The sequence below is a fragment of the Anabrus simplex genome, chromosome 1 (genome assembly GCF_040414725.1).
Source record: "Anabrus simplex isolate iqAnaSimp1 chromosome 1, ASM4041472v1, whole genome shotgun sequence".
Lineage (NCBI taxonomy): Eukaryota > Metazoa > Arthropoda > Insecta > Orthoptera > Tettigoniidae > Anabrus > Anabrus simplex.
The window spans coordinates 1,497,296,744-1,497,323,791 of NC_090265.1; the positions used below are offsets into that span (position 1 = coordinate 1,497,296,744).

General features: G+C 39.2%; 1 protein-coding gene across 1 annotated transcript in view; it reads left to right on the forward strand.

The window, feature by feature from the left end:
• Window positions 1-27,048, forward strand: part of LOC136858442 (uncharacterized) — a 257,510-nt gene that overhangs the window by 166,432 nt on the left and 64,030 nt on the right. The window contains exon 11 of the mRNA XM_067137987.2: window positions 21,828-22,076. Coding sequence (XP_066994088.2) covers window positions 21,828-22,076 — 249 coding nt within the window. The remainder of the gene's footprint in view (window positions 1-21,827; window positions 22,077-27,048) is intronic.

Sequence of the window (27,048 nt, forward strand, 5' to 3'; positions counted from 1 at the left end):
CCTGCTGTGAAGTAGCTAAATGTTGTTGTGTCGAGCTAATCCGTCAGGCTCCAGTCTGTCATGTTCCTTAGCTCATATTTCAACACTACACAGATGAAATATTTTCAACTACACTTCTGTATTTCAATAAATGTACTATTTCCCTTCATAAATCAAATCATGATTGACTTTGGGCCTAAGTCACTCGGGTTCAGTATCTGACCCCTATCATCTTCAGAATCATAAATAGCTTGGTCCATTCAACATTATCGAATGCCTTTTCTAGATCTACGAATGCCACATACGTGGGCTTGTCCTTCTTGATTCGATCCTCTAAGATCAGACGTAAAGTCAGGATTGCTTCACGTGTTCCTACATTTCTTCTGAAGGCAAATTGATCTTCTCCCAACTCAGCTTCAACTTGTTTTTCCATTCTTCTGTAAATAATACGTGTTAAAATTTTGCAGGCATGAGATACTAAACTAATGGTGCGGTAGTTTTCACACCTGTCAGCACCGGCTTTCTTGGGAATAGGTATAACTACATTCTGCCGAAAATCAGATGGGTCTTCTCCTGTCTCATACATCTTGCACACTAAATGAAATAACCTTGCCATGTTGGTTTCTCCTAAGGCAGTCAGTAATTCAGAGGGAATGTCATAAATTCCAGGTGCCTTGTTTCTATTTAGGTCACTCACAGCTCTGTCACACTCTGACCTCAAAATTGGGTCTCCCATTTCATCAGCATCAACAGCCTCTTCATGTTCCAGAACCAAATTATCTACATCTTTACCTTGATACAACTGTTGCATATGCTCCTGCCATCTTTCTGCTTTGTCTTCTTTCCCTAGAAGTGGCTTTCCATCTGAGCTCTTTATATTCATACACCTAGATTTCCTTTCTCCAAAAGTTTCCTTGATTTTCCTGTATGCAGCATCTACCTTTCCCAGGATCATACAGCCTTCGACATCCTTGCACTTCTCCTTCAGCCATTCTTCCTTAGCTACCTTGCACTTTCTATCCACTTGATTCTTTAATCACCTGTATTCTTTTCTGCCCTCTTCATTTCTAGCATTCTTGTATTTTCGTCGTTCATCAATCAGGTCTAGTACCTCCTGAGTTATCCACTGATTCTTAGTTGATCTTTTCTTCCTTCCTAACATTTCTTCAGCAGCCCTACTGACTTCATTTTTCTTGACTCTCCACTCTTCCTCTATAGTGTTTCCTTCAGCCTTTTCATTTAGTCCTTGTGCAACATGTTCCTTGAAACAATCCCTCACACTCTTTTCTTTCAACTTGTCTAGATCCCGTCTTTTTGCATTCTTTCCTTTCTTCAATTTCTTCAACTTCAGATGGCATTTCATGACCAACAAGTTGTGGTCAGGGTCCACGTCTGCTCCTGGGAAGTTTTGCAATCCAACACCTGGTTTCTGAATCTCTGCCTAATCATAATGAAGTCTATTTGATACCTGCCAGTGTCTCCAGGTCTCGTCCGCATATACAGCCGTCGTTTGTGGTGTTTGAACCAAGTATTGTAAAGTAAAGTAAATGCCTTTATTTTCCTCCGATCTACAGCATTGAAGCCTTATTAATCTGTTAAGGAGAAATTTAATAATGCCCAACCTAGGCGGCTTAATCTAACAAACGCATATAATAATTCCTGTAAAATAAACATATCTGACACCAAAGCAAGGAAAAAAAGCCATATTGTTATAAATAATAATAATCAATGGCAACGAGGCAGAATGGTCTGTTGTCCCTAGTATAAGACAGTATGGCAGTATGGCAATGAAAAACTAACTGGTAACATATTGCTATGTAGAGTACGATGTTGTGTCAGATTTGCATCTGCACTTTAAACAAGACAGTATGACAGTATGGCAATGAGAAGCTAAACTGGTAACATATTGCTATGTAGAGTATGATGTTGTGTCAGATTTGCATCTGCACTTTAAACAAAGAGTATATCACTTCCGGCCGGGTTCGCACTCAGCATATTTATTCTTGAACACTGACCTCTCTGGTTTTCTACTTGAGTTGCAAACCTGGCTTCGTATTTCCTCCACTGTAGTGCCAGTGTGCAATTTTTCACCTTACGTTTCGTTACTGTTGACCACTATTTGAACTCTATTGTCTCACTATATTTATTATCTTTAGAATCCAGACAAATCACCACCTTAACTGAAACCATATTCGCTCACCATTAACTTGGACCGTCAGCTCATATACCAACCATCTCCACATATTAGCTTTATCCTTGACACCTATCCAATTTACAATCACTCTCTTCCTCATTCACTGCACACTTTACCGCCTACGAATTTAACTATTTAATCACTCTTGTCATAGTTACGAATAACACGCAAACTCCGCTATTCTCATGTGCACACCAATTTACTCTCTGCTGCAAATTGCCTTTTTTGCTTCTTGTCACTTTGCCTTCGTCCAATTTGTTCTTCTTACCCCATATCTCCCTTAGGCTCAAACTTCTCCCTTTCGCCAGGGTACCCCATGCTTCTTCTTCCTGCCTCCCAGCCGTAATTTCACTTCCTTTGTGTGCTCTTGTCACATCTTGTGTTTCCGCCCCCACAATCACTTCCTGTATCTTCCTTTCTTCTCTCCCACAGGCCTTCGTCCTCAGCTCCTTATTTACTGCCCTGTGAACCAAGTATTGGCAAGGACTACATTATGATCAGTGCAGAATTCAACTAGCTGACTTCCTCTTTCGTTCCTTTGTCCCAATCCAAATTCTCCTACTGTACTACCTTCTCTTCCTTGGTCTATCACTGCATTCCAATCTCCCATCACAATTAGATTCTCGTCACCTTTTACATATTGTATTAAATCTTCTATCTCGTCATATATTCTTTCGATTTCTTCATCATCCGCTGAACTAGTAGGCATATAGACGGGCACTATTGTGGTGGGCATTGGTTTGGTGTCTATCTTGACGACAATAATTCTTTCACTATGCTGGTCGTAGTAGCTTACCCGCTGCCCTATTTTCTTATTCATTATTAAACCAACTCCTGCATTTCCCCTGTTTGATTTTGTGTTGATAATTCGGTAGTTGCCTGACCAAAAATCTTGTTCTTCCTGCCAACGTACTTCACTTATACCAACTACATCTAACTTTAGCCTATCCATCTCCCTTTTCAGATTCTCTAACCTACCACAACGATTCAAACTTCAAACTTCTAACATTCCATGCTCCGACTCGCAGAGTGTCAGTATCCATCTTCCTGATGATCGCCCCTTCTCGTGTAGTCCCCACCCGGAGATCCGAATGGGGGACTAGTTTACCTCTGGAATATTTTACCCGGGAGGAAGCCATCATCATTACATCATTCATACAGAGAGAGCTGCAGGTCCTCGGGAGGTAGTTACGGCTGTAGTTTCCCGTTGCTTTCAGCCGTGAACTTGCTATAGTAGTTAGCTTTTCCGATGAAGGATTGTAGTTGCTTGATATTCTGTGGTGCGGGCATGTTGGTAATGGCAGAGACGTTCTGTTCGCTGGGCTGGATGCCATGTTTATCAATGATATGACCCAGGTGTTGAACTTGAGGTTGAAAGAAGGTGCACTTAGCAAGATTAGAACGTGAGCCATTTTCTTTCAATTTGGTGAGAAGTAGGCGTAGATTATTCAGATGATCGTGATGATCTTTTCCTGTCACAATAATGTCATCAAGATAATTAGCACAACCGGGATGGAGGCTGTAAGTTGCTCTAAATATCGCTGGAAAATCGCAGCGGAGGAAGATACACCGAAAGGTAGGCAGTGGAGCTGGAGCAGACCAAGAGGGGTATTCAGCGTGAGGCACTGTTTAGATTCTTCATCTAAGAGTAGCTGGAGATAAGCTTCTTTCATGTCCACTTTAGAGAAGAACTGTCCACCGGCTAAACGGCGAAATAAGTCTTCAGGATGGGGAATCGGAAAAACATCGGTTTCAATTTGAGAGTTGATTGTAGAGCGAAAATCACCACAAATGCGGATATTACCATTTGCCTTCTTAACTACGATGAGCGGTGTAGCCCATTTACTAGAGTTAACTGGAGTTAACTGGAGCTACAATACCGGCTGCGAGCCACCTCTGTAGTTCTTGTGTAACTTGATCCTCAAGTGCAAGTGGGACTGGAGGTGCCTTAAAAAACGAGGTTTGGCTCCTGATTTAAGCTGGATATGAGCTGTATAGCCTTTGGCTGTGCCTAGGGTGGAGTCGATAACTTCCGGAAATTGTTCTAGTAGATTAGTGACATCAGAAGTTGGTTGCAAGGCGGAAACGACATTGACATTTTCATGTATTTGAAATCCAAATAGATTAAAGAGATCCATGCCAAGAATGTTGGATGCAGTGTAGTTATTGACAACCAGTAAGGTAACAACTTTATGAATATCCTTATAACTTGCAGGAACAGCAATTTTTGCCTTTAATGTCAATTTTTTTCTTGTTAAAAGTAACAAGCTGGACATCAGCGGGAGAAACTGTCGGCGATCCTAAGCTGTGATAGGTAGCAAGATTGATGATGGAGATGGGCGATCCAGTGTCCAATTGAAAATCAGTCAAATCATCTGGGAAAGCGATCGGAATGATGATCTTACTAGAATTGCTTGTAGGTAGAATGAGGTTGATTTGATCAACTTCCATGTCCTGTCATGTCTTCTGAGGAGTTTTCTTCGCGGAAGGAGGACGGTCATGGCGGGACTTACTCTGACAGACAGTCTTGATATGCCCTATTTTATGGCAGCGATCACAGGTAGACTTGAAGAAGCGGTCACAGGTAGACTTGAAGAAGCGGCAATCACAGCATTCGTGATGCTTAAAACATCCTCTGCAGGAAGGCAGGAGCTGAGGAGCTTGCTTCTTGATGCATGTCTTTGAAGAAGAGCGAGAATGAATCTGGCAGGAGCGCTTCGAAGCGAGCGAGCTGACCTGGCGGTTCGAAGGAGCAGAATGCTGACTGGTCGTATGAGTCACCTGAGCGACTTCATATTTGGTAGCTATCTCAGCTACAGTCTTAGTAGTCATTTGATAGACTGTGGCAATACGCTGTACTTCTTCTGAAGAAGGGTTACTGCTTTTGACAGCGTCGAAACGGACTTTGTCGTGTGGCGTATGGAGAATGATCATGTCTTGAATGAGCAAATCAGTGTAGAGCGTGCCTCAACCATCCTTAGAACAGAGAAACTTGCAGCTCTTGGCGAGACCACGAAATTCCGCAATCCATTTTGTGTGAGTCTGGTATGGTTTCATTCGGCACTGAAAAAATTTATAGCAAGCTGCTACAATGTGGAGATCCTTAGAATAGTGCTCATTAAGGCGAGCTAGGAGATGAGCGAAAGGAACTTCCGATATCTGTTCTTCTGGGCTTAATTTCTGTAGTAATTCGCAGGTTGCATTTCCTACAGAACTGAGGAAAAGAGCTCGTTGATGCTTCTCATCAGTAATGGTGTGACAGATGAAGTGCTGTTGTAGGTGAGCAAAATATACGGAGCACTCTTCTTTCTCGGGGTCAAAGGCAGTAAATGCAAGAATGGCAGTGTTCTGTGGGGATGTAGAGAGAGCCTGAAGCGCTGTAATCAATGCTGGTTGCTGTTGATGCATAAATTGCTGTTGCTGCTGCTGCAAAGCCTGCAGTATAGCTGCTAATTGTTCTGTATTTGCCATGCTTGCATATAATACGTATGACACAATTGGCACGACTTTGTCAAACAGGGTGTAGCAAAACGAGCTGTAAGCGTGACCTTCAGCGAGCGCTGGAGGAGTGTCTGGGCGGAGAAGGAACTCACTGGAGAAAACAAGTGTTCTGGCCTTGATGTGAAATGTTGCCTGATGTTCGATGCCTGAAGCTGTTGTCTGGTTGACTGGGTGCACACACTGGGAATAAACTCATGAAATTCACAGGACTGGAAGATATGTCACGGCACTAATGCGGAAGTGTTGGCGATGCAATTGCGTCCTAGTGAGCTCAGGGATCCTAATGTGGCACTGTTGCGAATATGTTACGTGTTCTCATCATACTGTCGTGAATTATAAAGTTCCGAATTTTTCTCTTCGCCATATTTTGTTAACGGGGGCATTCCGAACTTTTCCCTCGTCGCCATATGTTTTGTTGTATACAAGAAGCACCATATACACAACATAAAAGTTTATTAGTCTGTAGTCTTTTCTACAATGTGTACGAAATGAAAGGAATTGAGACTTGCTTATTGGAATGTGGTGCACGCTAGGTAACACATAAGTTAAGTGACAGTTTGTCGAAAGAAATATACACTTATATATAAAATGTGAATTTATATGTACAACGAAATCTATCTTCATGAGATAGGGTGTCCAAAGAGGTGAAAGTTCTTGATAGCAGATGGCTATCTGTAGTTTGAGAATCTTGAAGGGAACTTGGAACAAGTTCATGTTAGCAGAATGCTAGGTAGGTGTATCTCAGTGACGCGGGAGGCAGGTATCTTGAGGCGCAAAGTCCTTAGGTGAAACCTCCCGACCAGAGTAAGTCCACCTGTTCAGGACATGTTTTTAAGAGGGTACCTCCGTGTCTGACATACGGTGTAGTCTGATCGCTGGTCACAGCTGAATGCCTGGAGCGGTGAAAACGTCGCCCCAATATATACACGCTGGCTGACGTCACACAATTACGTCAGCGCACTGCTGTCCACACCTCGTAGCATTGAGTAGATTCCATGCGGGAGCGGATTGCGAAGCTCCCAGACGGAGGACACACAACAATTTCTTTTCTGTTTCAGTCAGCAAATGCAAGGACAAGTGAAAGAATATTAGAAATTCACTTGTCAGGAACCTGAGACCTTGTAAAAGAGGTAGGAAAGTGAAGAAACCATACTATTTGAAAGCTACTTTGCAGTTCATAATACCCTACGTAAAACCAGTACGTTCAGCTACCAGAAATATACCTAGTATACCCTTGGATGACATCACGAACCCTTAAGCGCATCAAGAACTAGTGTTTTTTTTTCTGTTGGTTTTACGTTGTACCGACACAGATAGGTCTTATAGCGACAATGGGGTAGGAAAGGGCTGGGAGTGGGAAGGAAGCGGCTGTGGCCTTAATTAAGGTACAGCCCCAGCATTTACCTGGTGTGAAAATGGGAAACCATGGAAAACCATCTTCAGGGCTGCAGACAGTGGGATTCGACCCTCTATCTCCTGGATGCAAGCTCACAGCTGTGCTCACCTAACCGCACAGCCAACTCGTCCGGTAGAACTAGTGTTAGGTTTAATGGTCTATCCAATAATACACTCAATACACACACTTGAAGTGTATTGATTGGGTGGACCATTAAACCTAACACTAGTTCTTAATTTAAACTGTATCAATAGGGGTCTATGTGATGAAGTTCGTAAATTGTAACTTAAGCGCCTGTCAAAATTGACACTGATGATCCAAGTACCCGGCAGTAATGAGATCCAACAGCACAGTCATCACCTCATTGTTCTGCACCACTACTGCTGCCACCATCCACACCTAAAGGACCACTTTTCCTACAACCTCAGTCATCCTCAGAACCCGTCATTACTCAAGATCAACTTTCATCTTCTACTTTTTCGCAGTAGTTTGGGGCAGCTTCGGATCCATTTCATAAGAACAAATATGCTTGGAGAAAACCAAGATGGATAAGATTAGAAGAGGAAGTTGATATGACTGTGAGGGAATACTTTAAAGCGAAAGAAAATCAAAACTTCATCCCCAGCAAACCAACAAGTAGAGGGAATTAAAATGTCCCTGTTATCCCTTATTCCTGACCTTAAAAAACTTTGATGTGCTATTGCAAAAATTTAAAAGAAAAATTCTGGTGGTTCCTTAAGCCTTCGTTCCATTATCATCCTTCCACTATCATTCACAAATCATTCCACAACCCAATACTGAAACAGTGTCATCTTCACATTATTCTGCAAGCACTGGCAGCACCGAGCACTTCAAATGTTCCTCTCTGCCGTCACTTCACTCGCAGCATTCACCAGAAGAAAATCAGCAATGCTCTTCTGACAAATTGAACAACTACTTTGTATTCTGTAACATATAGCTGAAAAATACTCCATGTTTTTCTGTACTTTCTGTCTCTTCATTTTATTCCCACTACTTTGATTCAATTTGAACTCAAATTCTATGTTGTAATGTATGTTTGTGTATTCTGGATGGTGTTATTTAGATAAATACACACGTTTTAAGAAATACTTTTAACTATAATTCTTATCCAACAAATAATTACTTCATACAAACAAAATGGTAGCAAATATGAATATGTAGTAAGCTGGGAAACATTAAAAGTAGAATCATCTTCAACAGGGCTTACCTCAACATGATAAATATCCACTCCTCAGGATTTACACATTCTCACATATTTGTACCATGTTTACTTATGGCAGAAGAAACCTTTTCTACCAAGAGTAGATATGATTGCTTGGACATTCTGTAAAATGCCTAGAACTTGGAATCTGATGTGTTTACAAAATAATGCTATGATAGATACTGTTGGCAGCTTCCATATGAAACAACTGTATAATCTTATTGAACACACTAATTAGATTTACAAATACATGCAATTTTTATTGGTTGGACACATGTTGAAAGCTGTGTGATTATTAACTGTGAGAGCTTAAATACATAAGACATTCTAGCCATCTTGTAACAGTGTAACCTAACGGTCACCTACAACCAATGCAGTGCGTGGTACTAAACCAGTCCATGGTGACAATACACAAACTATGAACCTGCAGTGAATAAATACAAATCTGACATACTGCCCACCAAAAGGCATTTTGCCTTTTTCATTTCACAGTTGGCAAGGGACAGAGTTTGTGAATATACCTCTTACATTAACAGTTATTCATCTTCATAGTCACTACATGAATTAATCCATCTCTTTCAGAATGCAATTTCTTGATTACTGCCATCTTCCACTGCATAGGATGTATGTTATCTTCTTTCATTATCACTAGGTCTCCAGGCTGAAGATTGTGATGTTTCATTGCCCATTTATTCCTTTGCTGTAAGTTACTGAGGTATTCATTTGACCATATCCTAGAAGTTTTGAGTTAGCTGCTGAATACATTGCCATCTGGACAAGGTGGTGATGGGAGAAGTAGTATAATCATGATCAGGGAGTGTAGTAATTGACTCTCCTATAAGGAAGTGGGTCAGAGTGAGGTAAGAAGTGTCAAAATGATCATCATTTAACTTGGTAAGAGGATACAAGTTTAGGCAAACTTCAATTTGTGTTGTAAGAATGGTCAATTCTTCATACGTGAAGCAATCAGAACCCATCATATTTCTGAGGTGATATTTCACACTTTTGATGGCTGCTTCCCAGATTCTGCCAAAGTGTGGCGCTGCAGGAGGGAAGGACTGAGGATCGCCTACAACAAGACAAAGACATTGAATACCACTGAGGATTGGACAACACCGGAAGGCACCGTGCAAAAGGTGGACAAATTCAAGTACCTGGGAGAATTTATAACAGGAAGGAATAGGAGCAATGAGGGAATAACAGAGAGGATAAAGAAGATGCGATCAGCCTTCTGTATGACCAGAGATATATACAATAAAAAGAATATATCTACAGACGCAAAGATTAGACATTACAAGGCAATGGTGAGAAATGCTGTATTATATGCTGCTGAGACAATAGCACTAGGAAGAAATGGTGCGGAACAACTAGAGAAAGAGGAGAGAAAAATATTGAGGAAAATACTAGGCCCTAAGAGAGGAGGTGAGAGATGGATGAGGAGACCCAGGGAAGAACTATACCGGAACATGAGGACAATCTCAGAAGAAATCAGACTGAAAAGAGCAAGGTTTGCGGGACATGTAATCAGGATGAATATGGATAGAATGACGAAAAGAGTATGGGAAACAACAGCGAGGACACGAGGAAAGACAGGAACCAAGTGGGTAGTTGAACTCCGGAAAGATTGGTCAGAATTGGGGATCAAGGTGGAAGAAAAGGAAAATTGGAGAAGCAAGTACATACCAACTAATATGCCAGAGATCAATGATAGGGATGGGTACAGGAAAAGGATTGAGAGTCACCAGTGGAGTAGACAAGAGAAGAGGATACTGAATATCTCGGAAGAAGAGCGGGAGAGAAGAAGAGAAAGGATGAAGAGGTTCTGGGAGGACAAGAAGAAAATGCAATCCATGAAGGAGCTGTCCGTGGTCCTACAGAAGCCGTAACGCAAGAAGAAGAAGAAGAAGAAGAAGAAGAAGAAGAAGAAGGGATAAAATGTCATGGCAATCCCATGCCTGCAGTTGCAGACAAGAGTTGATTTTTGTAGATAGGCCTTTATTTCTTTAGCTGCTCCGATAAAGTTTTTGCCGTTGTCGCTGTAAGTGTTCAGAGATTGACCTATGCAGGAGCTAAATCGACGGAGAGCGGCGAGAAATGCAGTTGTTGTGAGATATCACCTCTGTGTGGTCTGGCTCCATGGCTAAATGGTTAGCGTGCTGGCCTGTAGTCACAGGGGTCCCAGGTTCGATTCCCGACCGACCCTGTCGGGAATTTTAACCATCATTGGTTAATTTCTCGGGCACAGGGGCTGGGTGTATGTGTCGTCTTCATCATCATTTCATCCTTATCACGACACGCAGGTCGCCTATGGGCGTCAAATCGAAAGACCTGCACCTGGCGAGCCGAACATGTCCTCGGACACTCCCGGCACTAAAAGTCATGCGCCATTTCATTATACCTCTGTGTGGACAGCCTTGGTAGTTAGGCAAATGAAAATTCCATTACATGCCTTCAGTCTAGTTTTGTTCAATCACACATTAGTTTTTGAGAATTGGGCCAGCATAGTCTGTTCCAGTGTTAAGGAATGGGCATGTTGGGGTTACACACCCGTGGCATATTTCCCATTAATTGCTTGGCAATATCAACATTCAACTTGCAACATGTAAGACACACATGAATTTGCTTCTTTACAGTTCGTCCTGCTGATGGGATCCAAAATTTTCCTCTCAGAGATGTGATTAAGAGTTGAGTGCTAACATGAAGTACTTGAAGGTGTTCTGCTATGATGATTAGCAGGGAATAGGTTTATATGTACTTATAATTTATGAAATATGTACATATTTACTCAGTTATTTGGATTGAAATATGGAATTATATATATGGACTTAGAATTGCAATAAAATGATTTCTATTCAATATCAAAGTTCAATGAAGCTAAATAAAGTATGCCTACATAAAACATAATGTTCCACTTCACATTTCGATATGAATCTCGAAGAACACACAATACTGTATTTTATGCTTTTACCAAAACAGTGGATTACAAAATGTTTTTTAAAGTGCTAGAAAGTTGAATCTTCTTTTGTATCTGAGGACAGATTTGTATTGACTGAAACAGCATTAAACATCACAAGAATTAATAGGGGCATGTTTGAAATTCACAATATCTCTGGGTTTAAGTCCAACGTTAACTCCACACAACATTGTAGCAACCTGTTCCATTTCTTCATATCCAGGATTCTTTGAATGCAGAGTATCCATCTTCATTTGTGCTATATCTGCAACTTTACCTCTTCCATGATTTGGTTGCTCCACGGTATTATTCGCAATTTTGAAACATTTAGAAAATGACCGATGCAATTTATGGAGACTTTCGAGTGCTTTTGTGATGTGTGAAAAGTTATGCTGAACATAACTTAAGTCATTCCTAACACTTATGTCAGAGACAACTGTTTTTGCAGCTTTAGTTGAGGCTGGATCTTCAGAGTCCATGGTATACAGAATGTTCTTAATAGAGTCTATATATTCAACATAATATTCAACTGCTTGTAGTTATGTACCCCTCCTAATTAGAAATGGCTTAGGTAGCAATACAATTTCTGGGTAAATTTCTTTCAAAAATGAACTTTTCTGTTTTTGTTTTTTTCTTTTTCTTTTTTTTAATTTTTTTTTTTTTTTTTTTTTTTTGTTTAGAGGAAAAAATCACTGAGTAAATCAACAAATCTACTTTGGGGTAATTTCCTTTTACCATTGCCACATGACAATAGGCATGTACTATACAAGTTAAATGAGTCGTCTTAGGATATACAACACTTCTCTAGCTTGTGTCATATAAGGTGCAGCAACACTAATAAGAAGTAACATATTAATAAACTTAATGCCCTGTGGCCAGAGGATACCCATAACTTCAATGAACAGTTTTGTTATAGCTTCGTTGTTGAACTTTTCTAGAACATACAGTGTAAATAAGTCTGTTTACAATAATCTTCACTTAACAAACCAGTGATTATGTCCTTAATTTCCTGTCTTATCTTCTCAACAGTTTCATCATACATGGCTGAACAATAGCTTTTTCTGAATGTTGACTCATCTGGGATAGTTTGTTTGGTATATTTTTCGAGGAATTCCCCGAAGCACTGATTATTCAGTTTGAAGAAAGGAGTGTTAGCAGAGATGAGAACACTGCAGAGATCAATTTCGAACTTTGGCTGAATATTCAAAGTTGTTGACTGTGTCAGAAACAGTTGTCACTGCTTTGAATTTCCTGGTTTTCCTGATGTTCACTGGTTGAAATGTGTTGTTGTACCAGAAACCTTTGAGCAGATGTCAGCCTACACTGACACAAATTACAAAATAATATCTTACGTGCCAGTAGATAAATCATTTTAAAATTCTAATACGTAACTTCAATTTTAAAGTGGTTGACTGTGTTACTTTCGGCATATTGTAACAATTTTAATGTCTTCAACGGATTCACTATGCAGCTAAACACACTGTACTATTAGATGTTATTTTTATGACAAACCATACTCTAAAAGCTGCTAAGCGCTAATTTAAAGAGTAAGTGTTGTCCAGATGTTATGTAAGTAGAGCGAAGATTGAGGGAGTTTTTAAATGTGAATGGTCATTTAGGTTGGTTTCATGAGGGTTGTTTTTTTTTTTGGTGATGTAAATTTCAATTGCTTCCTATTTTCGATGTGTAAAATTTTTAGATCTGTGTTGATGTCCATGAAATGGTGTGAACTGTCTTATATGTGCTCTCTGAAGGCTGAATGCCAATTATATCTGATCACGTTTTTGTGTTCTTTGTATCTTGTGTGGAAATTACCGGTGTGTTTTGTTTGACCTTAATATGTGGCATTGCAGTTAGGTTCTTGGCACTTGAGTTCATATACTCCTGACTTTGATAAAGGTTCTTTCTTTTTGTTTAGGTTGCACTTGCTGATGTGTGTCTGCAGTGTATTTTTCTTTCTAAAGGCTACTTTTAGACTTTTTTTTTTAAATATTAGCTATTTTGTATGTGTTCTTGTTAGCGTAGTTGAGAACAATGTATTTTTCCCTGTCCTGTTTGGTGGTTTTCTGGGCATTTTTCTTATGTTAATTTAATAGTTTTCCTACTGTGCCCGGAGGGTGGTTGTTTTCTTTCGCGATTTATTTAATGTTTTATATCTCTTCATTGAAATCCGTTGTGCTCATTGGTATGAAAATAGCTTTGTGTATCATTGTACTGTATTCAGTCCCGCTATTTTGTGTGTGGTTGGTTCGACTCATTGCCAATAGTGTGCGACGTCTAAGTAGGCTTTCCGTATACTTTGTAAGACAGGTTGTCAATATTCCTACTGATTGTAACATCTAAATAGTTTATTTTCTTGTTAGTTTCTGGTTCCATTGTGGACCTGACGGACTTGTGTAAATAATTTAGTATATTTCATAACTGGTGTGCATTAGTGATGTCATTATTATATATGCATATTACATTATCTACATATCTGCTCCAGTGTAAGATTTCTTTTGAATGCTGGCCTGTTGAGATCTTTCTAAATAACTTTGAAAATATTACAAAATAATGCTATGATAGATACTATTGGCAGCTTCCATATGAAACAACTATATAATCTTACTGAACACACTAATTAGGTTTACAAATACATAAAAAAAAATTTGTCAGACACATGTTGAAGGCAATATGATTGTTAACTGCAAGAGCTTAAATACATAATATACACATTCTAGCCATCTTGTAACAGTGTAATTGAACGGCCGCCTACAACCAATGTGGTGCGTGATACTAAACTAGTCCATGGTGATAATACACAAACTACCAACATGCAGTGAATAAATACATATCTAATACGATGTGTTCCGTTCTTTTGCTGTTACGAATAGCCTACAGTGTACATTCAGTTTTAAGTAGGGATAATAATAATAATAATATAATAATAATAATAATGATGATGATAATGATAATAGTCACTACACAGCTAGACTCACAGTTAGGTGAATACCAAGCTGGTTTCCGTAAGACTAGATCTTGTCCAGAACAGATACACAATCTTAAGACAGTTCTCAATTACAAAAGCCGAGGTGGACATCCCTGGGTGGTGGTCCTAGTAGATTTTCAGAAAGCTTATGACTCTGTGGACAGAGACACCCTTTTCTCCATACTATGGGAACTTGGTCTGGATGGGAAGACCCTACGATTGATTCAAGCCACTCTGAGGAACACGACGTCCAGGGTCAGGTTCAGAGGTGAACTATCTGAAAGCTTTCCAATCAGAACAGGAGTTAGACAGGGTGATGGTCTCTCCTGCATTCTCTTCAACTGTGTCCTGGAAAAGATCATTAGAGAATGGAGAACTATGCTACCACCGGGAGCTGGACTGAAGCTTGGGTACAAGAGAGACAACCTCATTGTCCCGTGCCTAGCCTTTGCCGATGACCTCATTCTACTGGCAAACAATATAGAGGAGGCTACCTACAACTTACAGAGTCTTTATTGTGTAGCGGTTAAGACTGGTCTGAAAATCAGCATCCAGAAGACTGAATTTATGACCAATATCAAGGAGGCCCCTTCTACAATTCCTCTCACAGATGCTACCATACGAAAAGTACCTGCGGTTAAGTACTTGGGAGAATCGATCTCTGTGAATCAGAGCGAGAACCCAGCCATAGATGCCAGATGTACCAAGTTTGAAAGGGCTTATCACTCGTGTCGTAGTATCTATTCATCTAAGTACCTCTCCAAGAACCTCAAGCTCAGACACTACAACTCGGTAGTCAAACCATCTGTTCTGTATGCTTCTGAGTGCCTTGTAATGGCTAGGAAGGGCCCACTCAGAAAGCTGGAGTTAAAAGAGAGGAAGATCCTGAGGAGGATATTAGGACCAATCAGAGAGGAAGGAGGCACTTACAGAATCCGCCATAATGATGAACTGTATGAACACCAGGAGAACATCGTCACGTCTATAAGGAAAAGGCGCCTGACCTTTTATGGACACTTGGCCCGTATGGATTCCGAAAGACTCATCAACAGGATATTCACAGTAACAGGAAGAGGCAAGGCTTCTAAGAACAAATGGATCACGTCAGTTAAGTCAGATATGGAACAACTAGATATCCCACCGGGACAAACTCATGACCGACTACTGTTCCGTCAAGCTATCCGACACGGAGTTTTCCCAACGTCCCTTATAAGTAAGAAGTCTACTGGAACTAAGTGGACCGAGGAGAGAAAGCTGGCTCATAGTCAGCAAATGAAGGAGTATTGGAAGAAGAAGAAAGCAACAACTTTACCCAAGAGTAGATACGAGCCCCGTGGTCCTCAGTAGGCCTAAACGACAAAGAAGAAGAAGAAGAAGAAGAAGAATATGGCCTCGGCTACCGTGTGCAGACATTTCAATTTGAAGGCTGTCTGCTCGTCAATTTCGATGTTCCGTTTTACTCTAGGCCCACTAGATGGCAGACCGAGTAAACCGAAACTTTCTTGGGCGTCTATGGCTAAGATTTAATGAATTTTGTCGGGTAAACACCAAATGTGTCACCAGAGATCTTTTACATGCCGACATCATACGACATGGAGTGTCAAATGGACTTTTCCGCCCTTCAAAAATCCAACCACTTCTGCCGGGTTTGAACCCGCTATCTTGGGATCCGGAGGCCAACACTACCACGGATCCACAGAGGCAGTAGGGGTGAACCTAGTATTATCTTAATTTCCTTTGCCTCTGCCATAGTGCTTTCTAATAATAGTAGAAAAGTATATGAAGAAACCAGAACAACACCAAAGTAGGTACACAAATTACAGCACAGAAATACACAAATCGCGTGATCTCTTCCCAGGTTGTGTCGCTCTGTGTCACTGAAAAAGTAGCATGCCTGTGGCCTACATGCATGCAGCTAGTAATTTGATCCTGTGTCGCACAGATCGCATGAAGCTCCATGTGCGGAAGGCCTAAGTGCTGGCCTCCTCCACTCAGTTGTGACACCCTCATTAAAGGGATCAACAGCCATCTTCAGAAACCACACCTATAGACCTTAACAACCACTATGAAGCTAGGCTGTTTTCATTTAAGTACAGTGTTAAAAAAAAACTTTTGTGAAATAATATCTATTGGTTAAGGTACTGGTACTCTTTGTCCTTATGGCAGCCTGTAAGTGTTGCAAGAAGATATAAAAGAACTCCTGCGGGACTAAATTCAGCACCTTGGCATCTTCAAAAACCGTAAAAGTAGTTAGTGAGACATAAAAACCAATAACATTATTTATCTCTAAGGTGACGCCAGAGAGAGTGCCAGCACTTTCACTTCTGACTCATCCTCCAGAATGATGGACCGCTGACTGTGGTCGGTAGGCGGAGCCAATAGTTAAGCAGCAATGTCACTCGCTCATGGGCAGGGCCAAACTAATCTGCCCCTCGCAGACCCTGACAAGGTCTACAAACAAAATCGTGGACATCCTGTGATAGTATGAAACTAAAAAAGTAAACTTGTGTCCTCATCCTGAGGTGGTGCAGCTCTTTTCAGGCACACCCCTATTGGAGGTGAGCTGCATGTACCACTCCAACCACATACCAGCCCTTCTGCCAGTTTTAAAGTCCTGGCAGTACCAGGAATCGAACCCGGACCCCCCGAGGACGGCAGCTAATAACACTAACCGTAACGCTACGGAGGCGGACAGTTTGATACTAACTGCATAAGTGTTAATGGGTGGTGGCAATATAATACCATTAATTATTAAGCCCAATAATACATTTGGATAAAACGTAGACATTGTGTGTGTGTGGGTGTGGGTGTGGGTGTGTGTGTGTGTGTGTGTGGAGCTAAAGGTCTTAAGACACATTACAGTCCTTTAAGTTTCCATTTGTTTTTTTATTTGAATTTCTTCCTTTAATAACTTCTAATTAAAATTGCCTCTCACCTTAAATGAAATTAAGTTTAATTTAATTTAATGATTTTAGAATATACACTGTTTCTTTTTTTTAAATTTAGATTTAATTGTAATTGTTATCTTGAATGCACAGTAGTGTTTCCTTTTAATAAAATGTGATTGAACTATACTTGTGTATAAGTTGTTGATCAAAAGAATTATGCACTGAAAAAGCCTGAATAAAGTCAAATATGTCTGCTTAAATACATAATAGGGACTACCTGGCCAAGGCAGTAAAGGCATGCTCTGTTTACACAGAAGAAAGTAGGTTCATTTCCCTGTTAGGAAGTTGAAAATTTTAAGAAACAAGATTTCCACTTCCAGAAGTACACATGGCCCTATGTCTGAAAGGTTCAATCAGCCTATACCAAAGTTGTGTAACAGATTAATTCCTGGGGGCTCATTTAGCCGAACATAGAGCTGACTACTTCACCCCATCAAGTACCGAGGTTACGAAAAGTGGAAGCCTTTACCTTCCACCCCTCCCGGAGCCTTTATTGCCCATATGGGAAAGACTTTGCTTTGCTGTAAATAACTATATTTAATAGTATTGAATGGCTGTGAGAATTCATCCTGTTATAAAGAACCATAAAATTGAATGTTTGGGTCATAAAATTAAACATCAAGTCAACCATTACTATTCAGGTTTGTTAAGAATTAGATCCTATCCAGATCATTAACCATGTACCATTCTGATTATGCAGAAAGATAGATTTGAGGAAACATTGAAAGGAAACATTATTATTATTATTATTATTATTATTATTATTATTATTATTATTATTATTATTATTATTATAGGTACTTTAAAACAGAACATGTTCCAAGAAGGACATTCCAGGAATCATTAATAAACAAGGGGAGTATGTATGCGAGGATTTACAAAAGGCAGAAGTATTCGGTCAGCAGTATGTAAAAATTGTTGGTTACAAGGATAATGTCCAGGTAGAGGAGGTGACTAATGCTTCTTTTTAAAAAAATTTTTTTAATGGTGTTTGTTTGGGGTGTTGACCTATAGAGATCTTTTGCCCCTACTTGCACCATGTGATATGAACCTGTGTGTAATTGGAATGGAGGAAGTGTAGAGTATTGATTGTGAGGAAAGGAACATTAAGGAAGACACAAACACTCAGTCCCCAGACCAGGGATATTAATCATTTACAATTAAAAACCCCTGACCCAGCTGGGAATTGAACCCGGGGCTGCCGGGTGACAGGTGGACGCGTTGCCCCCTACACTGCAGGCCCGGACTTGACTAATGCTAAAGAATATTCAAATTTACATATGATAACAATGACATTTACAATAAGATATAAAAGTTGAAAACTAGAAAAGCGGCTGGAATAGATCATATTTCTAGGGTTATACTAAAGACAATGGGTTGGGATATATTACCATATCTGAAGTACTTATTTGATTATTGTTTGCATGAAGGAGCTATACCAAATGAATGGAGAGTTGCTATAGTAGCCCCTGTGTATAAATGGTGATAGACATAAAGCTGAAAATTACAGGCCAGTCAGTTTGACATGCATTGCACGTAAGCTTTGGGAAAGCATTCTTTCTGATTATATTAGATATGTTTGCAAAATTAATAACTAGTTCAATAGAAGGCAGTTTGGGTTTAGTAAAGGTTATTCCACTGAAGCTCAACTTGTATGCTTCCAGCAAGATTAACATTATATTATTATATTATATTATATTATATTATATTATATTATTATATTATTATATTATATTATATTATATTATATTATATTATATTATATTATATTATATTATATTAATATTAATTAATTCATATTATTATATTATATTAATATATTATATTATATTATATTATATTATATTATATTATATTATATTATATTATATTATATTATATTATATTATATTATATTATATTATATTATATTATTATTATTATTATTATTATTATTATTATTATTATTATTATTATTATTATTATTATAGAAACATGTTCCAAGAAGGACATTCCAGGTATCATTAATGAACAAGGAAAGTACTATGCGAGTATCTACAAAAGGCAGAAGTATTCAGTCAGCAGTATGTAAGAATTGTTGGTTACAAGGATAATGTCCAGATAGGGGAGGTGACTAATGCTTTTTTTTTTTTTTTTTTTTTTTAATGCTATTTGTTTAGGGGTCGATCTATAGAGATCTTTTGCCCCTACTTGCACCATGCGATATGAAACTGGAATGGAGGAAGTGTAGAGTCCCTTACTCAGTGGAGCAGGGATAACACGAGGGGACCCGTCACTGCTTCGGCCTGGCAGCCAGGTTTTAAATGAAATGCTCAAAACACTTTTTAGCTCTGTGACGAGAAACCCTTGAAAATGATTGTTTCTCCTCCACTCACCGTGGAGAGAACGATCGAAGAATGAAAGAAAACTGAATGATGGATCACTCGGCTCCCAACTTATTTATTACTCTATACAGAATAACATCATCTCTACAGAATAACATCATCTGCAGGTACTGGAAAAAATCCAGAGAAAAGCAGCTCGATTTGTTCTGGGTGACAAAAGACAAAAGAGCCGGTGGCTCCAAGTAGCCTGTCTGGCTCAATGGCTAAATGGTTAGCGTGCTGGCCTTTGGTCACAGAGGTCCCGGGTTCGATTCCCGGCAGCGTCGGGAATTTGAACCATCATTGGTTAATTTCACTGGCACAGGGGCTGGGTTTGTATGTTGTCTTCATCATTTCATCCTCATCACGACGCGCAGGTCGCCCACAGGAGTCAAATCGAAAGACCTGCAGCTGGTGAGTTGAACATGTCCCGGGCACTAAAAGCCATACGCCATTTCATTTTTTTCCAAGTAGCCTGTGTAGTGGCCTCCATGGTATGCACTAGCCATGCGTCTTCGTAGGTGTGGTATTTACCAACTGATGAGCCCAACTTAGCACATTGGGGCGAAACGCTGGCAACCAGGAATGGGTTAGCTGGAAAATGTATAATATTCAATAACGGACCAACTATATTGGTATTAAGTGGTATGTTCCGAGTTGTCAGTGGGGAGATGGCGTGGAATGACATCAGTTAAGTTTGAGTGGTGTCTTTAAAAGTAGGAAAGATCACAATATGAAGATAAAGCTGAAATTCAAGGGACAAATTGGAGCAAATATTTGTTTATAGGAAGGGGAGTTAAGGATTGGAATAACTTACCAAGGGAGATGTTCAATAAATTTCCAGTTCTTTGCAATCATTTAATTAAAGTCTAGGAAAACAACATATAGGGAATCTGCCACCTGGGTGACTGCTCTAAATGCAGACCAGTAGTGATTGATTGATATTGGAGACATGAATATTCAGAAAGTGTATGAGAAATATATTCGGTCCAAGGGAAACTGACTCCTTGACTTCAGTTTTAGAAACACTGTAATTGTTATTGACAACATGATATCATAAACTAAAATGATACACAATCATCCAGTATGGGTTAAATGGGCAGTAGTTGGAGCTATCCTGGGGTTGGGGCAAGTGGGGGTGATCACTGCAGGCCCTGCACTGTATGAGCACAACACCAAGGGAGAAAAGAGCTAGTTTCTTCAGAAAAAGTAACTAGTCGACGATTTCTAATTATTCTTGGCTTTCAGAATATGTAGACTGTCATTTAGAAAGACAAATCAACAGTATAAGATGATGATCATAATAGTGATTATAGTTATAATTTAATCAAATTCTTAGAAATCCTTTGCTAAATTAAATACTTTCTAGGCCTGCTAGTGCTAGTATCTGTTAACAATCAAGTAAGCAGTCATAACTTTAGCATTCTCTCAGTTTTCTTAATGGTGACACAAGTATAATGTTGTTAATTTGTCAACTTTTATCTACACTCTAATTTGTACAAAATGAGATGTCCCATTTGAAATTGATCTTACATGGTGACTGGATAGTTACTGAAGCAGATTTTCAACAGGCAGAAAAAGCTTGTCTCAGAAACCAAATGGAGGGTAGTTTATGAAGATCTGTTTGAAGGTTTCTTGTTCCTTTTAATTGTTGAAGCAAAATTCTGATGGTCATATAACAAGGCAATTCAAGAGACTGCATCATCTTAAAGACAACTGAAATAATTCCATTGGTTCTCAGCTCTGACAGTTTCTGATAATTCAATTTTTAGTTCAGTCTGTGCAAATACTTCTGTATAAAAGTGTTTTACTCAATAATCCACTGTTCCTTGAACTCTATCAAAGATCAACTTGCCAGGTAGTAAAGAAATCTACTTAAAGCCACATCATGTGATGCACTCACTATACCCAGAAAAATGTGGGAGTTTCTCTTGAAATATCATCTTATATGCCTATTGCTTGCAAAAAATCAACTATAAATCATTATATAAACATCTGGTTGCAGTTAGACCCATCAATTGTGTACAAAATCTAGGATGATCTTGTGGAACATTTTCGAAATGTCAAATGAATGTTCATGGAGGGCATGATTTGGATTATTGTCTTTAGGTATTCCTGCACTTTGGCAGTATTTATTGTTTGATTGTATAGGTATCCTAAGTTACAAAATTCATTCTTATGTACTTTTTTATGTCTGACTAAATATCAAGTAAAATAACAATTCTAGATTATTATACTTGTTCACTCTGGCTATTGAGTTTATTGGTTACTTGTGATAATATTTATATTTATTTTTTCTTCAGATTGGTTTCAGGATTTATCCTTGAAGGTAAAGATCCTTTGAAAGAATTCTCAGAGGAAAAGATGTCGAAGTCAAAGGATTTGTGGGAATTAGAAAGACTACAGGCCTACTTCTGTGTAATTAAACATATTCATCCAGTGTTCACTGAGGGAGCTAATATTATCCTGAGAACTTACTACCAGGCTCAGAGAAGAGCTGATACTCGGAATGCAGCTCGGACCACTGTGAGGTTACTGGAGAGTTTAGTCAGGTAATATTGCATTATTACATCTTGTACAAATTAACATTTCCAAGAATGTTGCTGTTTTTATGTATCAAGTCAATAAATTGGAAGTTCATGTTGCTTTAAGCTTACATTTGGGAGATGGTGGGTTAGAACACTGTCTTTATGTGTCCTGACAATTGCTTATCATAATTTTTCAACCATTAAATTTATATTGTTTTCTTTGTAATCCTTTACAGCCTAGTAATACCATACAGTATAACAATTTTTCAGTGCACAGAAAATTATGTTTGATACTGTTCATTACTCGAGTAGTAACATCCAACTCATAATTCCATGAATGCATAAAATGAGGCAAAACTTTTGATTTACAGAACTGTTTTGTGGCATACCAAATGAAGTAGGTCATCATAAAGCATTGAACGGCCTTCTTTTTGCTGTTTAAATTATTGTGTTTCCTTTTCATTTTACCTGGTTGTAGCAAGGATGTAAAAGAGAAGGCGTATAAGTCTCCGGTAAGATCCCAATTTCAGTATGGTTCCAGTGTGTGGGATCGAGATCAGGATAATTAATATGAGAATTGGAAAAGATTGAAAGGAAAGCAGCACAGTTTGTTCTTGGAGACTTCCAACAAAAGAATGTATTACGAAAATGTTCCAAACTGGGAAGGCTTGGGAGTAAGGAGACGGGCTGCTCAACTGAGTGGTATGCTCTGAGCTGTCATTGGAGAGATGGCATGGAATGACATTAGTAGACAATTAAGCTTGAGTGGATCTTTTAAAGGTGCCGGGCTGAGTGGCTCAGACGGTTGAGGCGCTGTCCTTCTGACCCCAACTTGGCAGGTTCGAATCTGGCTCAGTCCGGTGGTATTTGAAGGTGCTCAAATGCATCAGCCTCGTGTCGGTAAATTTACTGGCACATAAAAGAACTTGCGCGGGAGTAAATTCCGGCACCTCGGCATCTCCGAAAACCGTAAAAGTAGTTAGTGGGACGTAAAACGCTTAACATTATTATTGATGTTTCAAAAGTAGGAAAGGTAGTAATATGAAGGTAAAATGGGAATTTAAGAGGACAAATTGGGGCAAATATTCATTTATAGGATGAGAATACAGGTTTGGAATAATTTATCAAGGGAAATGGCTGATAAATTTCCTCTTTGAAAACATTTCATCTTAAATGCAGATCAGTGACGGTTGATGATCGTCATTCTGTTATTAATCAAACATTTTCTTTTCCATGCATTTTCTAATGGATTCTGTTATTAATAAAATATTTTTCTTTTCCAGGTATTTTCTAGTGTTTTCTTAACCTTGTATTAGTCTCTACAGACTGAAAAACATAAAGGTGACATGGTAAATAAGTCGAAACTGAGAAAGGCTTTGAATAAAAAATATGTGGTGTAAATAAAATATTACTTTCATGTTATTTTCGTCTCCACAGTTTTCTGAATTTTATAACAACAACAAAAAAAGGAATAGGAACACATTGTAGGATAAACACATGACAGTTCAGCATTGGAAGAGTGAGCAATACAAGGAGAGATACGAACAAACATGAAGGCAGGCTTCAACACTCATGGACAAGCCATCGTAAGAGGTTGTTAATCTTGATGTGGGAGTGTGTGATCAGAAGTAAGCTGAAATAAACACAGGAAAAGGGAAGACATAAAGCAATAAAAATTAATACAATTGGTAAAATACTAGAAACATGGGACAAACTAGGAGAAAACCCAGTGAGTCAATATAAGAAATGGAAAGGTACAAACAAGTGAGAAATTAAGTCTTGTATAGAAAGATAGGAACACATAATAGAATAACATGTATGACAGGTCAGCATCAGAAGAGGGAGCAATAGAAAAGGGAAAAAGGACAAACATGAAAACACACTGCTCCCTCTTCTGATGCAGGCCTGTCGTGTGTATCATACTATGTGTCCGTAGAATGTGTTTACAGTAAACCAGTCCAGTCCAACAGATGGGCTTGATTGGAATGAACAGGACTGGGCCACTCTGAAGCAATAATTCTTTCATTACAATTCAGCCACAGCCAATAACAAGCATGAATACTGCAGCTTTAGCTCAGTTATTTATCATAGTGTGGAGGAAGAGATGATGTAGACAGGGATTGGATCGAAGTAAGTGGATTCAACCAATAAATACTAAAAGACCAGAGTTCTGTTCTTTCTCACATCTCCATTCCAATTCACTCCATGATGAAACTAAGTTTTTAAGTTCTTCTGATGGAATGTGAATCATTTAAGAAACTGGTGAAATTCCTACAAGGATGGATTCTAGACAAATTTACAAAAATCAGCTCCACAAAGAAATGTAGACAGTACGAGGTATTGATGCGCTTGTTGGACAAGACTAATACTGTTATTAACCCCTTGGCACTTAAGTCAAACATATAGACCTCCTTTTCTTCACATGCTGCCAACTTCCATGTGTGGAACTTATTGTGTCATAAGTTTTAAAATTATGTTATGTCTTTGAAGGTGATGATCTCTGCTTTCCATGTATGTATGTATGTATGTATCGTCACAAATCTGTGTTTCTTCTTTCTTTTCAAAGAGTTTGAAGTAATCTGACCTCTTGTCACTTGAGAGCATATAGACAAACTTCTGCTGCATTCTAGCGGGTGTATGTATCATGATACAGCATTTCCTTACATAGATAGATAGTATAAATCACCATCTTTTACAGATATGCATATTTACATCATCTGGTGAGGATTACTATAATTCTTTCAAAGCCTTGAAACCTCTTATGACTCGTAATTACTTGACTCGCTGTCACTTTGAAATACTATATTGCTTGGCGCAGAAGCATGGCATGGTGCAGTTTGAACGCAAGGGAAGTAATTAAGTTTTAATAAATCAGACAATAAAGGCAGAACTAAGCAGACTGATCTGAATGAAGTGACAGTGGTCGCATAATATAAGGAATGGGATTGCAAAGTGCGTGTAACCAAGTAACGGACAACAAAGCACGCCAAAGTACATGCTGTCTTCCTCATGAACTAATCTTCCCATTAACCTGGGAATTGTGCTAAATGAATCTTTGAACTATTGTTCCAGGATCTTCTACTCAAAGTTTCCGAGGCAAAGATTACCCTGGTTTTCATTGCATTGTGAAACAACCCATGCAAATACAAGAATCACTTTCATTCCATATAAAATGTAAACTACATTATTTTGAGCCTCTACTTCTAACATTTTAAAATAACCTGAGCTAAACTGTTATAAAAGTGAATTTTTAAAGAGATTTTCTCATTTTTCACACCTGAATTGCCTCCGTCCGCTGGGTGAAACAGCACTCAAATGTTCCCCGTCACTGAGGGGTTAATAGGTGCTTGATGGAATAATATAGTATATGTGTGCTTATTACCATCAGCATCCATTTCAGAAGCAATACTCTATCATATACCCACAATTATTACACTTTAGTTGTGAATATTAGGTTTATGTTGCATACATTCATATGCTCTCACTGAAATATAATCTTTTCGATGTTGAATTCCACTGTCCGGCCTGTTTGATCGGTTATCCCGCAATTTAAAAGTCGAATGTTGAGTGGAGCTAAATAACCTGATCCTCTAAGGTAACCAATGGCTTTGGGTGGATGAGTTTTCTTAAGTGGGGGGTGATGATCCCCTCAATGTAGGAAATGACACTGGAACCCATTGTGTAGTGTCTGACCCCAGAATAGGTCTCCCTGTGGGTGAGGGCGGTAGAATAACACCCATGGTATCCCCTGAAATGACTGAAAGGGGCCACAGGGGCTCTTAACTTGGGAGCGTGGGTTAGTGACCACAAGGCCCTTAGCTGAGTCCTGGCATTGCTTCCACTTACTTGTGCGGGGCTCCTCTCTTTCATCTATCCTATCCGATCTTGGTCAACTCTTGTTCTCTTCCAACCCAGACGGTATTAGAGCATTCAAGGCTTAGGGAGTTCTTCATTTTCACGCTCTCCATGGCTCTTGTCTTTCTTTGGCCGATGCATTCATTTTTTAAAATATTGGATCCATTCCACTTTTTCCTTCCGATTTGTGTTAATAGAAGATGGTTGCCTAGTTATACTTCGTCTTAAAACAATAATCACCACCACCACCACCTCCCCATGTTAGGGGAAGCTGCAAAAGGCATTTGTTCTCCATGTTAGGAGTGGCCTGATCACCTGTGGCAGTAGCTCTCAAATGCCTTTGGGAGTGGGGACTCCATTCTAACCAAAGCCTAAAATGAAGATGGTACTTATAAATCAGCCTTGGAAAAAGGCTAGGTTGTCCTCCAGAAGTGACGTTCAGTTCCAATGCTGCGGGAACTGTGAGAAGTGGGCGACCAGTATAGAACATTATGATGGAGGCAGTGATCAGCCTCATGTCACTGACTGAACATGAAGTTTATATCCTTTGACTGACTGAAAAGTCAGAAAAGGTGAGTGAATTCATGGACAAGGATAATATACAGGGTGTCTGAAAATGTTACGGATACTGAAAGAGGACATTTGAACTAAGAGTTGATCTCTGGCATTTTTTTATGCCCTCTGAACGGAAGCTCTTCAGAAAATCAACAGAGGAATTTAAGTTCAATTGTATCCTGCTTCTGTGTCAGCTTATAACTGAATCGACCAGTTTTGCTGGCATGCTTGATAACCTTTGGCATGTACTGCCATGACATATCACTGAATCCTCCCACCCCCCTCTCTCGCTCTCACTCGTCAACTAGCATACTTACCTGTGTTCACTGATGGTTATATTCCCTTTCTTGTATTATATTGCCACCACACTCAATTCATGAATCTAAATTCCTGTATGATGGCCTTACTGCTACAGACATGTCATACATATCAACAACCCCTTCTTTAAACTTGCTGAACACCACCCGATTAAAAACCCTAGGTTGCAGAAATCTGTTATCTGTTCTTGAACAACCTCCTGGAGCTATCCCTCAAATTAAGTGGGACAACTTGCAGGAAATATCAGTTTCTTCTTGTTTCTGAATTT